Raw genomic sequence first — 18,152 nt, forward strand, 5'->3', positions numbered from 1 at the left:
AAACCAAATGTCCACTTAACAGGAAAGTTACAGTGACTTTCAGAAAGTGAAAAGGCTGATTATTGCAAATCAAAACCTTGGTAAAAAAGAAATCTAATTTATTTAATTTTCTGCTTTTAAACCGTAATCAGGAATACTAAGTTTAATTCCTAATCTTGGTATGATTGAATGAGCTCACAAAATATCTCTTTCTTTTTTTTTTTTTTTTAAATGGGACCAGCAACTTCTAATTAGATCTGAAACCTGAAGTTATGGCAAATACTGGGTAAATACAAAAGAAAAGGAATTATTAGATGTATACAGATGTGTTCCTAATGCAGCACTTGGAGCCCTGTGAAGAATATGTATAACACCACCACCAGCCTGTTTCCTTTAGACTTGTAAAGTGAAATTATGTTGAAAGGCTCCAAAGTGAAATCTGGCCAATCTCCCTGATTATTTGGAGGGAGACAGGAGGGTGGTAGCAATATAAGTTTTCATGTGAAATGTTGAAAGCAGGTCAGTCCCAGTGGGGACTTTGCAGACCTCTGACTATAAAGCTACCCAGACTAAGTATCCTGCAAGGTTTGAATGCGGGGATTTATCTGCACAAGGGATTTGATTCAGATCACAAAAACATCAGTGGCTGTTTCAGCCAACTTAAACCAGGTACAGTTTTTTCCAGAGATTAAAATCATTACTAGTCCCTTGCATGTCAGTGATAGCCTTTTTTGCTGATAATGAGTGTTACGAGGATTAAATATCACTGTATCTAAGGAATTATTAGGTGAAATGAAAATGATGCTTTTTTCAATCACTGTAAAAGTTGGCTCCACCAGTCCTGGCCTGCAGAAGGGCTCTCAAAAACAATCTGCTAGGTGTATGCCAGTTTTCACAGCCTTCCATCCCACAGGGACAAGGAATTCAATAGTGCCCTACATTTTTAATGTGTTGCAGCTTTTTTTGTTTTTTACAAGAAATAAGGGGAAAGAATAAAAATATTTAATTGCTCGGGATTAGCAGAACAGACGGCCTGTGTCCTGACCAGGATAAAATCTGTTTAAAAGACTCTTTCTAGTGGAGTAATTTCCCAGTTTCCTCTTCTGAATGTATTTGTGTAAAAGAATTTTGATTAGCATTTGCCTTTCCAATTTGTTGTTAGTCCAAGGAAGCTCCATGTAAAACCGGCATTCGAAGTTAAATGGTGAAAATGGACAGCTAATGTTACAAAAAGCAGTTAAATAGTTACTGCTTCGGATCCCTTAATTGCTTCTTTTTTTTTTAACGCACTTAAGGAACCTATCTCCAGCAGACATGAAATCATATGATTTTTGTTGCACTTCTGAAATGTTTTGTAATAATGAGCATGTGACTTATCCAATTTAAAGAAAGTTCATGTCCAGTACACACATGCAAACCTCTTCCTCAGTTAACAAAATGAAGCCAAAGCAAATTGGCAGAGCCTGGAGAAGCAATGTGACTTTTTGTTCTTGCATCACCCTGAGAACATAACCTCAAGTTAATTTTTGTGAAACGTTGTTGCTACTGTTTTCAGGCTTATCTTCCCTTGTGCCAGAAATCTGCAGATTAATGAAGTTCAGCTTGTTGCACTCGTTTAAATTTTTTCTTCTGTGGAAAACAAGGGCATAAACATATGAGGCTGTGCACTTCATATGCTTAAACTGAGAATTTAACAGTTTGGGTAACTGCAGAGAGCGGCGGTATTGAAAACCACAACCTGTTGATTTGGAATATCCACAGCAGCTGGAATTCTCCCTTGCTTGCAGCTGCACATAGAGCAGGAACAAAGGAAATTGAAAAGCTTTCGCATTGCTTCAAAGGAATAGAAAAGCATTTGTTACTCGCTACTGACCCTAAGAGAGAAAAGCCATCTGCATGTAGCTACGTTTTAGCACTTTTCCAGTGCGGTGCCCAACTATTGTGCTATTTACCTGGACTAAACTCAGAACGGTTTAAATATAGGACGAGTTCCTGTTTCATTAGCCTCTGTTTATCCATATGTTCAGTCTTAGCTGTCTCTCTTTTCTTTTCTTTTTTTCCTTGGTTAAGCTAAAGTTGCATTTACCCACAAGATTGAAATGAGTCATTTGATGTCCTGAGAAAACAAATATAATTTTCCTGTGGTGAGAAAGCAACCATGCTTTCATGTCGGGTTCTCTTGGCTTGCTTCATTCCATCTAAAGGAGAGAGAAAACTCGAGATCAGGCTTTGCTTAACCTTATTTTCCTCGCTCGTAGCTGTAGGAAAACTCGAGCCTGTTTTCTAACAAACACTCGCACCGAGTCTCATGACTGAACCAGTAAACTACATGACGGCACCGGGGAGGAGTTCCCAGATTACTCCGAAGGCCGCTCGGGAGCGAGGGCTGTCACATGCCGGCGAATGTGTCTGGCATCATGTGGCGGGGTGGGATGGCAGCGCTGCGCCGAGTCAGGGATCGGGGCGGATAGCAGGGCCCCCGTCCCGGCTGGCTCTCCGGCTGCAGCGCGGCGACGAGCCCCAGCCTCCCCGCCGCTCCGGGCGCAGCTGGCCGCCGGCTGCGGAGCTCTGCCGGAGCTGGGCAGCGCTCCGCTCCGCAGGGCCCCGCAGACGCACGGATCGTGTCGTTTTGACCTTGCGGACCGCGGCTTGGGAGCCGCTGACTCGCAAGCGTGACGGTCCGTGCCGAGAGAAGCTGAATTTGCTAAAAGGAGGGAAGGGGGAAAGCGGGGTTTCAAAGGAGCAGCGTTAACGTTTGAAATCGGGAGAAATTTGACCTGGTGGGTAAAAGCAAGCTTCTCAAAGCAGCTGGCCTCATCGGTTCTAATCATTTGAAATGTCTACGGGGCTGTGCATATCACATGTTTCCTATTTAAGAATAAACACGAAAATAAATCAGAATTATTCTTTTCCCAGGGTGCTGGCACAGCCATTGGAGAGCTGCCTCCATATTTTATGGCGAGGGCGGCCCGACTCTCTGGTGCTGAACCTGATGATGAAGAGTACCAGGAATTTGAGGAGATGCTGGAACATGCAGAGACTGCACAAGTAAGAACAGTGCAAAACAACAGAATTAATAAAACACAGAACAACTAGATGGAGTAAATAACCATTCCAATGAAACGGGAATGGGCCAAAAATCGGTTGGTGTGAGTTCACAAGGGACTTCCCAGGGATGGAAAAAGATCCTCCACTGGGTAGAGATACCTCTGGTGATGGGAGGACAAGAATGCAGCTTGTTGAAGCACATACAATAGTGCAGCCAAAGTATTTGCTACAAATACCACATTTATTTAAACTTCCAAGAACAGCACAATGAAGGTAGGGAGAAAGTGGGCTAACAAACCAGCGATAGAGGAGGTGCTGTTCCATAACCATGGTTGTTATAGCTGCATTTAAAGCCTTCCTGGGCCAGGAGATGATTCTCAGTCAGCTCATCCCCTTCAGGTAAGATTTGCCTGCCCTGCCACTAACGCCTTCAGGGGCCAGTGCGTGACCCGTTCATCAGCCTGAGGAAACATACTTTTCCTGATGTGAAAATGCACCCAAACTGCTCTGAATCCCTTTTCGTTGCTCTTGTCATTTATTTTATTGATGGATTAAATACTGCTTGTGTTACAGCGTAGTTTGCAACTGATGCTGTACGTCAGTCAGATATTATCGTAGGTAACTTTTCATTCAGGTCAGGAGTTTGCATCCTGTTCACAAGTTAATCATAGTGTTTTAGAAGAAATTAAACTTTTTTTCCTCAAACTACTTGCCACTGAATTTCTCTTCTGTATTTTCCCTTCTTGAATTCTTCCTTCCTTCCTACCATGATTTGTCTGCCACTAAGTTGAAACGGGTCATGAGACTGCTATGAAAAAAACAGCAGATGCTATTTACCATGCACTGCTGTCTTTGAACTGTTCTGCCAGGGTATTTTCTTGATATAAATATATACTTTTACTTTTTTTTCTTCCTTCTCTTCAAAAAATGGATGAAGCTTTTCTATGAAAAGAAGGTGGTTTGTCTGGAAATACTGAGTGCAATCTAGTAATTCTAACAGTAAACCCTGTGTTTCCTGAGAGCCTCCCCCTACTAGAAAGTTCCAAAGGGTTTTTCTGCTATTGTAAATAGTAAATTCTACTTCTTTTAAGATGCGGGGAGGGGAGGGGGATCTGCTTTGTCCTTTATTCTATCATCAGTCTTTGCTTTGCAAAATAATCTCTAACTGTATAAAAATCAAGTCGTGTTGAGAAAAAAAAAAAAAAACCAAACCAAAAAACAACCAAACGAAACCAGTCAAATGCATGACTCGAGAGCTGAAATGCTATCTGTGTTTACTGAAACTCTCCCAGCAAATTATATGCGTGTACAGTTGTGGGAGCAGCCAGAGTTGGTTTCCAGAATGCACAGTAAGATTCTTGGGAAGAAAATTTTTGCTAGAGAGCATTTTGTCAGGACAGGCCAAAATATAGCTAGCTGTATTGAATGCCCTTAGTAAACGAATGGCGTTATGTAATTAATTAAGAAAAATGATGGTGTTATTTACCAGTACTTTTGATTTTATTTTCTTGGCAATTGAATTTGGATTGAAGCATGTTGTTTTGTGGATGGATGGCCAGGAAAAAAAAAAATCCTTTTAAACTCCACTTGTGGTTTGGTTTCTATAAAACTCTTTTAACATGAGGCTTTGACAATCCGATTAAACTGTATTGCACTCATAAAACTGACAATTCAGTTTTTTCCATTTGCTAATATGACTTCCTTTTTGCTTTTGGCTTCAATCATGTTTTTGCTAGATGTCTGTGGGAGACAGGCCTGCCTTTTCCTATGACCTTGAGTAAATCCCAATCTTCAGCATAGCTTATCACTCTTTGTTCTGTAATTGCTATTCACGAGCAGTTATGATGTCTATTTTTAAATTGCTCAATAACAATTTTCATTACCTACAGCAGCTTCTCCCACTCTCCCAAGTTGAAGCCTTATGCTTAAGAAAACACGGGGGATGTGACAAGTGTCTTATTGCATGGAGGCTACTACAAATGTTTGACGTCAAATGACAGGAGCCTGCTTTCAGTATAAAGGTCTCGCTTCATCCTGCCTTTTTGAAAGGCATGAAAATGGGTGTGTTAGGTTTTGAAGAATAGCTTCCCCCTCTACTTCTGCTGAGCTGCTATATGCCTACAAGGCAAAGCCAAATGGTTTGACGTTTTTGCCTGCGTGTGTTTTGTTTAGAAAGCTTGTTGCTGCCATTTCTCAAAAACAATGGTAATTTTGAGAAACAGATGAGCATCTTCTATGGTGAGAATAGACTATGAATATAACATCCAGCCTGAAGGATCTGTGAGGGGGAATGAGCTTGCTAGCTTGGCACTTCAAAAAACAACAGAAAAAGGAACCTAGAAGGACTAAACAGCATAAAGGTTCAGTGCCTCGTTCAGAGTTACACAGAGTAAAATACTATTTACTTTAAAGAGTCTGTCGATGGATTTTTCTGTCATAAACCTCAGATCTAAGTGACCTGTCTCCTTGAGCGAGGTTTTGAGAAAACTCATTAGCCTGCAGACGACGTGTAAGTCTGCCTTGTACTTTCCATCAGCATCCTTCAGAAAAAGCCCCTCATTTTAAAGGAACACTCCCTTCTCCCTCCTGTGCGTCCCTGCGTGTGCACGCCAGGGAGTTAGCCCCAGTTACATAAAGGGAGCGTCAGAGCTTCTCTTGTCTCGTGGCTGCTCTTATTAAAATCGAGCCACTTTGCCCTGGAGAAGGAGTGTGGTTTACAAGCAGGGCTCTTTTTTCTCAGAGCTCCACACAATGCAGAGCCCAGCATGCTATAGGAACAGAGCAATTCGGTCGGATTTGTTAATACTCAAGGCAGTATTTAAAAATTAGGAATGTTTGAATCGGTATCTCAGTTGCTGTTAACTCTCTTCCAGTCGAATTCCAGAGCGAAGGAGTTTTTTATCAGAGCTGCCCTTTTAGCCATGGGGAGTATCTCCAGTGCAGCCGTTCAAACCAACCTCTCAATTAGGGGAAGTGAATCTACTATTTAGTGCTGGGGCAGCACATTGGTAATAATACAGTGCAAGCATACTTTTGTAGTTTCATATCTACACGCACATGTGCAGGGACTCTCTTTTGCCCGTTTAATAGTTGCTGATTGTTAAGTATTCTCATCTTTTCTCTGTCATGCTGAAACACTTAAAGCTGACGGAGGTTTCTGGTGGAAATGAAGCTTTTAATGCCAGCTTCCCTCAAGGTACTTAGTGATAATGCATAATGCGTGGGCTCTTGCTGTATCGTGGTACTCCTTGCTAGGAGGAAAAAAGTATTAATATCTTTGCTGTATATCTAATCCTTAATGACTGTAAGTGTTTGGATTCATTAAGTGGCATATTTTTAAGAACTAATGATTTACACATTGGGCTTTGCTTCTGTGCAGCATTGCTGCAGCCAAATTTCCATGTAAAAATATTTTCTAGTTGCCTATGTTACTATCAGCCACTGCTGTTTGTTTACTTTCCGAACTGTGTCCTGCCTCTGGAAGAATACAAACTTGAAAAAGGGTTAAATCCATAGAAATGCCGAGATGCAGCAGGACTGGTTTGTAAATGATTGAGTGCCATCTGCACACTGAATGTCAGTTGTTGCTGGGACCTGTTTTTGACTCCACTGAACCTTTACTGGTTGTGGTTTGTCTGGCCATCACATGACTTCTCTGAAAATTCCCCCTCCCCTCCATTTCCAGTAAACTGTTTGAACAGGAGTGACTCAGACTGAAACCAGCTTCCCTGTAACCACAGGGCTTGTTAAAGAATTTGTCAACGTGGACTCAAGAGGGTTTGTATTAAACTAAGCTGCAACTGCTTCGGTTTGCATTGCGTCAGGAGTTCCACCGAACAACTTCCTGCTCGCTCGGAGAGTCGGCTTCTTGTCTGCAAGGAGTTAAACTGATGAACTTTTGCGATAGTGACAGTTAGACACATGTTAAACCCATCTTTCCAGCGTTTCTGAAAGGTCTGGTGCCTTGAGCTGGATTGCTTTTCCACATCTTCATGTGGGGTTTCTCTTTGCAGAAGCAGAACAAAGTACGGTACCACACCCAGCCATGGTTACTCCGAGAACCCAGCACTGTGTTCTGACACGACACTGTGACTTAATTCGAATGGAATGATTAGGTTGAACTAATAAGCAAAATGTTACTTAATTAGCAGTGTAAAATAAGGCGGCCAAATTAAAAATGGATCTCTCCCGTGATTAAGCTAACAGCTAGTATCTGATAAGTTCCTGCTTGAAAAGGATTCGCCGGCTGCTGGCTGCTTTAATCAAAAGGTTTTGAGGGTATTCGGTACAAGAAAAAAGAAGTTCAAGCAGACCGCAAGCAGGTTTTTATAAAGCAGTTATCATAAAAATGGAAGTGGTAGAGTCACATACAATAACTGGAAAACGTTGACTTCTTTTTTTTTTGCTTTCCCAGAAATAACTTGTTTAAACCCACCATCAAATTCCGTTCATAATTTCTCTTGCTCCGTCTTCCAGTCACCCCCTTTCCTCATCAGCTTCCTCTCTTTATTAATTGTGCCGTACAAGACGGAGATTGCTGGTGTTCGGTCTAGGCTGCCTGATGGGTGGCCACCAGGAGGCTTGTCTTCACACACTGCATTCCTGAAGTTTGATGCCTGCATTTGTTACTATATGTCGGGGAGGTATCTTACCCCATTTATCTGGGCACGTAATTAAATGGAAATTCAAAACTAATCAAACCTTGAAGCTTCACTTTAGAAACTTCCTATGAATGCTATCGCTTGAGAGTGAGATGGCAAACTGGCAGCGAACTAACAGTAGAGTGTGGTGGGGGTTTTTTCACAGGCAATATAATGAGCCATCAATATACTAAGTAACAGCTTAGTTTTAAATTGTTCTCCAAAATTCCTGAGTTGAAACAAGCTTTGGAATGAAAGCTTTAAATAAGGGAACTTGTTACAGAGGAGTTCCTGAGAAAAGAGGTAGCAAAGAGTTAATATAGGCAGAGGGTAGACAATAGGAGCTATGAGTAACAAATGTGTAAGCCACCTCCTTGCTGGATTTCTTTGGACACTGGCGAGAGAATAGGGCAGTCTTGTGCCTGCATTGTTCTATTCATTTGCACACCTGCTTACAGATAAGGAAAAAACAGCAATGAGCATTACATTACCTTTGCTAATGGTAATCTAGAGATTACTTTTTCACATTCTTCTTTGAACGGCTCTTTGTGATAAGGTCTGTTCCCTAAAACTCCTTTACGTGGCCCTCTGTCATTTTAATGTTTAGTGTGTAAATACATAAATTGGAAATTATCGAGCCACTGAAGAAATCTGGATTACTTTGCAATATTTTTGCTCAATATTAGGATATTAGCTCAGAGGAATTTTTTCAGTAATGAATCTCTAACTTTACAACAGAAATGAACCTTTTCAGAAAGAGTGTCACCAAGTTTACTGGAAATCTTACAGGCTGCATTTGCACTGTAGTTGTGGAAAGGCAGTTAGTTGAACTCTGCCATTGGATTTGCATGCCCTGTTCTATGTGTGTCGGGAATGCTCAACACCAGTTTCTAAGGGAAAAATTTGGTCCTAAATACTTGCTATTTCACTCCCCTGTATTCTGAGAAAGACCAATAAATGATCAAAAGTTTGGGTCAGATAAGCTGCTTCAAAAATATTTTTTCAGGGAGAGCCTTCAATAACTGATAGAAATTAATTATGGTATCGTAATCAAGAAAATGGCTACTTCCCCCCCCCCCCCCCCCCCCTCCAGACACTGTTTAAATATCTGTGTTGTACAAGAGTCTGGTATGCAGACCACTTCTCTAAGCTGTCTGGGAACCTCTGCTACTTCTGAGGGAGAACAAGCGAGAGGTATGCTTAGCATTGCACATCTGCTGGCTAGGCTGAGCAGGAAGACTTGTGTGTGTAAAAGGATTTGTCAGCTGCATAAGAAGTTGCTCACTTTTATTCTACAAGTATTTTTCTGTGCATGGGTTTTCTTCCTTAACTTAGAGTTAAGTTCTCTGTGGAGGAACAGTGTATTTTTTTTCAGCGCTGGTGACTTTGGCTCTGATTTGGCAGAGATTGAAAAGGTCAATCTATTTGTCTGGTTATCAAAAATTGCTTCCTTTCTTGATGATGGTGGCTAAAGCAAAGCAATAACTTGCTTCAATCCAGCAATCATGAGCCCTTCCTTACAATGTCTGGATCTTAAACTGCCCAAAAATAGGACTCGATGATTTGTAATGGATTAAAAAAAATTGACAATATCCTGGAATTGCTCGTCACACCACTATAACTCGGTCGGCAGACCTGTGGCCACAATAGCTAACTGCAGTTGTAGCTCTGAGATAAATGAGCACTCGCTGTGCAGCTGCAATGGTATTTTAGGCAGCCAGCACGTTGGTGGAGGCAATGCCAGCATACGCTTTCAACTGTAGAAGCAAAGGCTGGAGAGGTCAATGGCTGATGTGTGGGAACCAGAGTGATAGGATGTTCTTTTCCTTCATTCTTCTCTCTGTAGGTGGCTGCTAGTATCTCATTATGGAATCGCAGAAAAAAAATCATCTTGAAAGGGACCTGAAGCAGTTTGTAGGCCAACTTTTTGCTCAGAGCAGTGTCATCTATGAGATCAGCTCAGGTTCCTCAGGGCATTGTCAAGTCTGGTCTTGAAGCCCTCCAAGACTGGAGACTGCACAGCCTCTCTGGGTAATCTCTTCCTGCGTGGACTGTCCCGACGGCCTTGCTGCTTCGCTGACATGCCAACCTGACAACTCTCTTCCATGAAATAGATTGCAGGATCTGCTCACTGCCAGATCTCCTACAAGTTGTGAATAGAAAGTAGTTCTTTAGCAAGCAAGGAAATAATAAGTTTTATTTCATGCTTTCCTGCACCACTATGAAATTATGAAGTATCAAAGGGGATGTGTTGCTTCATGCTACTGCACAGACCTGAATTGAGGAGTAGAGGTGGCAGGGGATGTGGTTAAAAGGGGTAGTGCTTAATAGGACAGATTTGATAAGACTGAAAGGACATGCTCCTTCCTCTTCCTTCAGACTGTTTCCTTTAATTGTGTCTTATTCTTTACAAAATTTCTTTATTCTTACAGTGTGAAGCAAAAGGGCTTTCTACATCAGAGTCTGAGAGCTTCAGTTCTAGTTGTGGAAAATGCTGGCATTAAGTTTGAGGGTGCCTACTAACTCGTTGAGCTCTATAATAGGTGTTCATTTTGGTATATCACTTCCGAACTTGAGCATGGTGTTGGATTGTAAGTCTAAAATCTTGAAACTAAAGCTCCTGAGATGGAGTTTATTATGAAGAAGCATTTGCTAGTTCTTCCCCCAAGGTCTAGAGGAGAGGGAGAAGTGAGGGAAATAAAATGTTCTTACCATGGTGCAGTTGGTTAATGAAGTGAAGACAATACCTAGAAGTTCCTAAAGCTAATGGTCTGTTTAATCCAGAGCTGGTTGGGTTCCTTCCTACTTGTGTTAATGGGAGGTCTTACTTGCCATATAATGGATCCATTACTCTGAAGTTTCACACTTTTACTCCAAGACAGGTTAAAATTAAATGACCAAGGAAAGCAAAGCTTGCTGTTAGAATGAATGCTTCAGTCTGTTACTCTGCTCCTCCACAACTTGCAAAGCATTCAGCTCTGCATAGGGCTTGCTCTATGGCTTCTTGGGTCTTTCTTTTCTAACATCAGTTTTAAAATCTGATTATAAGGACAATCGGTTTAACTGTATTTTCTATGGAAAAACTTCAATTTTTCTGGCACAAGAACTAATTGTAGTTACTCATATGTCTGAGTTTACAAAGTCCCAAAGATGAGCATCTTTCTGATTATCTTTGTGGATTGCAGCATCACCCCTTAACACGCAACCAACCTCAAGTATTTGAGCACAAACAGATGTGGAAATAAATCTGTGCATTTCCCTCAACAGTCGGTATTCAGTATTCTTGTCCTAGGAAAGGCTAGTAGAAGAATTCACCTGTGTATTTGATTTCTTGTTGACTTGGGATTTGTATGTAGTACCTACTGTATGCTCATCCTTGCCTACAAATATTCTGAATGATGGTTTGAAGTCTTACTAGCTTTAAGTCCTCAGATCTCTGACATAGTCTAATTAATGAGGTTTTGTAGGTACTGCTCTCTTGTCTTTCCACAGTTCTTTGGTAAAGCCTGTGAAGTCAAGGGCCCTGTTTCATTGCTGTTCAGTCTTCTTCATATTGTAGTTTCTAAAACGGTGTTTGCATTTTCAACATGGACGTATTTTTCTCTCGTAACTTTTCCATGATTGCCCTATTCCTCTTCCAGAATTTAATGTCTCAGAAAACCCAGACTTTTTGTGAAGTGAAATTTATTTCCTTCCCAAGCTTAGAATTTGACCCAGTCCTCTTAATCTGGAATGTCTGTCCTATGCCTATCGTATGTGAATACCTTTTATCAAACTTCAGTGCTTGCTTAGATCTGCCACCTTCCCTTAGCTGCTTTCAGTAATCCTTGAAAGCCTTTTTAAACTTTGTCTTTTGACAGCCCGGTTTCCAAGACAGGGCCTTTCTTTCCCAGAGTTTCGAGTGATAAGTAAGTTTAAACCTTACCTCTCACACCCTCTTCTCTCGAGGCACCAAGATGGAAATATCCCCTTTTAGTTTGCCCCTTGTTTGTATTAAGCTGGAAGTATTTTTGAGAAAGCTAGAACAGAGATGCAGGGCCACAGCCCTTTCCACACACATTTAGATGTTGAGAGTCATCGCAGCTGATGGAGTGGGAGATCGGTGCCACCATGAACCACTATCAAAATATTCCTGCTGGCAACTTACTGGAACCTTACTCATGAGATCTGTTACCTTTGATGTCTTGCAAGAGAGGTATGAAATGGTTTCGTTGGTCACTGAGTAATGAATTATTTGCAGTGATAGGCAATGACTATCAACTGTATCTTGATCTCTGTTCTCCTCATCGTAACTCCGGGTTACTGTGTTGATCATTAAATGTCATTGCTGATCTACTGCTTTCTTAGCATGGATGTATGTTGTAACCTCGCAGCCTGTAGGTAGCTATCCGACTTCTTTAAAACTGCTCTTCTGCAGTTAATACGTTATTTCAATGAGTTAATAATTCTTCCCAGTCCTCTGAAATTCTAGAATTCATTGCCTAACCACAAATGGTCATTCTCCCATAAGTTGTGTTTGATTCTATTGTGTTGTAATAGAAAGCCAGAAGAAACAAAATATTATGCAGCTCATTTTTAACATAACTCAGATTTTTACATAAAAAGGAGCACTGTCTTTGTAGGCAGCTTTTTAAATGTTAAGGAATTTATAATTTTAATAATCTGGGATGGTAGCTTCATACATCATCTTCAATCTTTGGAAAAAAAATGTTCTCTTCAGATTATTATCTGGATAAGTAAATGTTTCTAGTAAGAAACTATTATAACAATAGTATAAATTATACTCAAATCTTGAAGGATTGTCCACTTCTTCGTCACATGCAAGTTACACTTTCGCCTCAGGGGAGTCTGCAGGCACTAGGATGAATACTTACCTCTACAGCAACCTTAGTATTCTCCTTGTTTGTAGAGGACCATCAAGGTGCCACACATTCACTTCAGATCCCTGTTTATGTCTTTGTATTTTTTTAATGTTCATTCATGATCCTGTTTTTATTAGAGTAACAAATCCTGCATAACGCCTCCCAAGCCTTCCAGAAATTTATTTTGAACTTCTTAAGGCTACCATCCGCTAGGTAATTATTATCTTGCTTGAGCGATTGCATTAATACTCACATCACTGACTTTCCCCTGATCCTACATTAAGGCACTGTCTGTTCTTACTAGTAGAGAATGCATAGATTATGAGTTTAAGATTGAATTTAGTCTCATATATTCCTTCCCTTCTTTACTGGCCTTCCTCTTTGTGCTGTATCCACCAATATTACCAATATATTTGTAAAGTGCGTGACATACTTACAGGAAAAAAAAATTGTGATAGAAGAAAAGTTTCTCTGGGTCTCAAATCATTCAAACTGTGGATCATATCTTTCAGAGATGGACAACTATCATCCCTGCTGCATGCAAGGAAGAGTGGGTTTGTGATAGGGAGTCATAGTTTTCTTGATGCTCCTAAAAACTGATTGCAACTTCATGTTAGAAAATAAATTGTTATCTTACATAATCGTTATAGGCCCATCTGTGCAGTCTTTCAAGAAAATATCTATTGTCGAAGTCTTATGGGTTGTTTCTCTAAGGACTGTGGGATTCAATCCAATGCTGATTATTCAGAACTCCTTGGTAACCATCAACTAGTTACTTGCTATGGATCCATCAACAATGTCTGCTCTTAGAGATTAAGAAAAAAGAGGCTTCACAATTTCAATGTGAACAATAAATTGAGACCATTCTGTTTTCTGATAATAAATCAGTGTTACAGAAGGAAAAGAGTAAAAATTGATTTTTTTTAATTTTTTTTTTTCTTGAGCTTGTTAACTAAATCTAGTTAGATGTTCTTCGCTCAAATACAGAAGAGCTTGTGCAACTTACTTTACAACGAAGGAGAAAGAAGTAGAGATTAAATTATAAATGGAAACAAAATAAAACAGAGGGATGGGACGAAGCCTTGTAGTTAAGACAAAATTGTCCATTCACTCTTTCAAGAAGGAGGGCTTTTTTGTAGGGATAAACGGTCCATGTTCAGTTAGACTCAAAGCTGTACCGTAACGCATATTTAAAGGAGGAACGTTGTGGTAAGTCTTAGTTAGCAGCAAAACATGTCATTTCTCTTTACTATCCCTTTAGGTTTGGAGGTTTGGGAGGGTTTTTTGCTTTTGCAACATGTAGTAATGAAATGCTGGTATCAATAAAATGTGCCATTTTACCGAAGGCAGATATGAAGCAAGCTTCCTCAAGCCGCCAGCTGAGACTTGTGAATCAGTATTTCAGCACTGACCTTTTTATGCCTCTCATTTCCATTCCAGTTCTTGAGATCTGATGATTAACCCAATGAAGTAATGTTTAATCATTTAACCTTCCTTTGCCTGTATTGTAGCAGTCACAGGAAATCTATTTCCAAACCAAAAAAACAAATCATCTTTGAAAGGGACATAGTGAGCTAAAGTATCCTGAAATGTTATAGAGAATGAATCATATTAGCTGAGAGTCGAGTCCAGTCTAGATACTTTAATTTTGGGGGAAAATGTTTTGCCTGTAAGTAGCTGAACTTTTATGTCTTTTTAATTTATTTTTTTTTTAAAGCAGTAAGTTATGAAAGTTGTTTTGCTTTTATTTCAAATGCTTAAAAAAGTAGAGAAAAGATTGTTCCCTGTGCAGGCTTTATAAGAGAAAAATTATATTGTGAAATAGGTAAAAGTTGTGAAACTGATGATTGTATTCTCTGAGAAATGAAACTTTTAAGGTCTTTTTATTATTGCAGATGTCGCAAAGATTTGACAAATGAAATTTAAGGAAGCAACCAAACAGAAGTATTTCTGAACTTGTTTTCATTAAAGTAAATGTTGAGGCTGCAAATGCATAGTTTTATTGCAACCCTGATGTGTATATTACCATGCAAATTATTCATGGCTATGATTACATTAGATCACAGAAAATAGGGGGGGAAAAACCCCTTAATTTATCTCTTTTGGCTTATTTAGAAAGTTTGAAAAAGGAAGACAAATTAGAAGTTATTGACTGAAATTTTTAGAACTTTAGCTGTGCTTTCCGTGGAGTACTTTGTAATAGACAATGAATGTAAAAAAAATTAAAGAAGAAACAATCTGAGTAATAACTTAAAAAAAAGAAATTATGAATACATAAGGTGAGAAAAATTGCCCCAACGTTGGTTTGGGTTTTTTTTGGAGACAAAAACTTGTTACACTTTTTTCAACACTTTCATCATTGGTTTTATAACAAAAATTGTATGTTTTTAGCTGGAGGGAAAAAATTAGTCTTAAGGCAGCCTTGAATTTTGCAGCAGTCTAGAAATGTGGGTGAAGGAGGCTGTTTATTTTTAAGAAATTTGATGAAAAATGGTGCACTGTGCTTACACTAAGTTAATACAGTCAATCTATATATAATTATAATAATATATTTTATTAAACCAGTTGTGCTGCAAGCATTAGTTTATAGGTCACTTGCTAGAGAGTTTGTTTCCAATTCCAGCTTGTGAAAATTAATACAACAGTGTATTAGCAATGCAGTCTAAGATAATGGGTAAATATGTTAAAATTAGAATGGAAACAACTTCCCTTGAAATATATCATGGACCTATTTGAATACTTGGATTTTAGTGTTTTATTTTAAAGATACTTTACAGTGAGATTTATGGAGCTGTGAAAAAATCTTTATTGGCTTATAAAAGTGAAAATATTGTTCTAACCCCACGAGCATTGTGAAATGGTGAACAAAATAGGAACTGAAAATATCATGGTCACATTCAGCTTTGTTGTAGAGTACAGGGGGAGACATCTTATGAAATTCCTACATAAGGCACTACTTTTTCAGTTCACCTTTTCAAAGACCCAAGTCTGTTGTTGAAAGGACAACGTTACTGTTGTGCTGTAGCACGCTTTTTCATTTTAAATTAATTTGTAGAGAAATTCTGAAGACACACTTCTACTTGGTTAAGGAAGTAGAATACCTGTTGTCTCCTTAGTGTGCTGCATTTTATTTCCTTTGTTGATAATTGTGTGATCACACTCTGCAGAAGAGTCTTGCATCCTTTTCAGTCCATGTCCTAAATCCTCAGTGGCACCGAATGTGTACATTAGTGCTGACCCGTACTAGTGATCATATATTACCTCGTTTCAGTTTTGTTTACTAACTTGGAAATAACAACGAGGGAATTTTAGCTTGAGAAGGAACTGCCCTCAATGTTGCAAGATTTTTGGACTTGGTTCACTGCTAAATTATCACGTTTTGTTGTTTATAACAATTTGTGTCAAAATGCACTCTTCACAGAAAAACATGAAAAATTTTACTTTACTTGTCATGTAGGCATGTTCTAGACCTGTTTCTACTAACAGAAGTTCAAGTGTTTGGTATCAGCCTCACTGGGAGTAGGTTTTAATCACTCATGCATACTCTATGTATCCTAAAAGTTAACTAGAAAAGTATCAGGAACCAGTTTTCAAAAAAGAGGGAATATTTCATCTATTCCATTTTGCAATAAGACATTCACGATCCGTGGTGTTACTGCTGGTGAAAGTTAGCAAATTCACCCCTTATAAAAACCCTTTAGAATATTCTATAGTCTCCTGTGGTTAAAAAAGTCCCACTGTAAGATGTAGGAAATCTCATTTCCTTGGCATTTTTCTTTAAGTTGAAGTATTTGTTTTAATTTGGGTTCTTTTTCCAGACATGAAGTATGATAAATAAAATTATTCTGATATCAATAAGAATTGTTTGGGGTTTTTTATGTGAGAATTTAACTATTTTTAAAGCACTGTAGTGGAGAAAAGTTAGTACTTGAAAAAGGGGTGTAAAAGCTAGCAAATGGCCTTATTAGGTTTTTTTGGTTGGTTTGTGTTTTGGTTTTTTTTTTTTTTAATCTGGCATAGAAAGTTATGTCTGTTCTATAGTTCAGAATTTAAATAATATGCAAGAATATTGTCAAGTAATTGTAATTTACTTGCATTGGTGTATAGTATTGAAGGTTTCAACAGAATTGTAACAAACTTAAAATTGCATAAATGTAATTTTTCTGGATTATCTTGTAGTTGCTTTAATCAATAATTAATGATATTCTAAATTCTACACTTCAATAGTGAAGTGTAGAATTTAGAATATCATTAATTATTGATTAAAGCAATTTCCTTGTGAAATTTATCTGATCGTTTTCTACAAAATGTAAATCAGTGAATATTGCATTGCTACTAGAAAATCAGCTTTTTAGTGCTTATTAAAAAAGAATTAATAATTACTTTTTAAAGTTTGCTATTACCAAAGATACTCAGCTTTCTATAACTACTGTTGCCAAGCCTGAATAGATAACACTGACCCTGTTTTTAACTTTTTGGACAGTTTTGCTTCAAAAGAATTTTATTCTCATGTAAATTCACTTCTCACATTCAAATAAACTGCCTGTGAGAATCTTTATTTTTGCTTTTTAAAATGTATACTGTGTATTTGGTAAACTTTGAGACTCATGTTTGAAAGTTATGATGACAAAATAAAAGGAGGCAGCATGTTGTTTGTAAAGAATAGCTCAAATGTTATATGGTCTGCCACCTTTGTTGCTTTTAGATTCAGCTGTATGGATTTAATGAACCTCACCAGTCTGTTGTAGAGAGTACCTGGAATTAGCTATTTTGATTAAGGTCTGAGGATATAATGGGATTATTATATTCTGTCTTTGTGTTTTGAGAAAGTACCTTTTTAACATTGTAAGTGGTATTGAAGGAATTAATTCCCTTTGCTTGTTTAAGGAATAAGGTATAAGCAGCACTGGCATTTCAAAGACATGGGGAAATGAATACTAGAAAACCTGTTTCCATAGTCGTGTGAACTTAGTGGCACTTGCAGAGTTTTGAAAAACAAAACTCAATACATGTGGGTGGTCAGATTTTCACACTGAGCATTGTGAATTTCTCTCTCTTCCCTCTAAGCCCAGACTTTCAAACTGCCCTTTTTGTTTTAAAAATTCTCCCAATTGCTAGTTAGGAAATCCCAAAGCATGGGGGATAGTGAAATCACATACATTTTGAGGTGTGTTCGGTTTGGATTTTGCCTCATTAGCACTGTTTTCTTGTTTGCAGGATTTTGCTTCCCGGGCTAAACTGGCTGTCCAGAACCTGGTGCAGAAGGTTGGGTTCTTCGGCATTTTGGCCTGCGCTTCAGTAAGTTCATTTCAGTAGCAGAGGGGTTTATAATCACAAATTGCAGATTGAATGTATTGCAATTAATGCTGTGAACTGTGACTTGGTTTTATATGAGTCCATATGGGTCCTCATGCCTTCTTTGCTATTTCTGTGTTCTCTGTGGTTCTTAGAGAAACGGGATGGTTGTGGTACTGGCAAATACAATAGCATGGAGAAACTCCAGTCCTAGATTGGTACCAAACACAGTGAATTCTGCATAAAAGCACAGCTAACAGTTACTATCCCTTCCTTCAAGTTCCCCGTTGGGCTTCTTGACACTGGTTCTCCTTGGAAGATAATGAGT

The 18,152-nt window shown here is 38.9% G+C and overlaps 1 protein-coding gene across 5 annotated transcripts in view; it reads left to right on the forward strand.

Moving 5' to 3' along the window:
• VMP1 (vacuole membrane protein 1) overlaps nucleotides 1-18,152 on the forward strand; it is a 71,538-nt gene that overhangs the window by 31,513 nt on the left and 21,873 nt on the right. For all 5 annotated transcript variants that reach the window (XM_030027077.1, XM_030027079.2, XM_030027078.2 and 2 more), the window contains 2 exons: nucleotides 2,896-3,027; nucleotides 17,747-17,827. In XM_030027077.1, coding sequence (XP_029882937.1) covers nucleotides 2,896-3,027; nucleotides 17,747-17,827 — 213 coding nt within the window. The remainder of the gene's footprint in view (nucleotides 1-2,895; nucleotides 3,028-17,746; nucleotides 17,828-18,152) is intronic.

The sequence above is a fragment of the Aquila chrysaetos genome, chromosome 10 (genome assembly GCF_900496995.4).
Source record: "Aquila chrysaetos chrysaetos chromosome 10, bAquChr1.4, whole genome shotgun sequence".
Lineage (NCBI taxonomy): Eukaryota > Metazoa > Chordata > Aves > Accipitriformes > Accipitridae > Aquila > Aquila chrysaetos.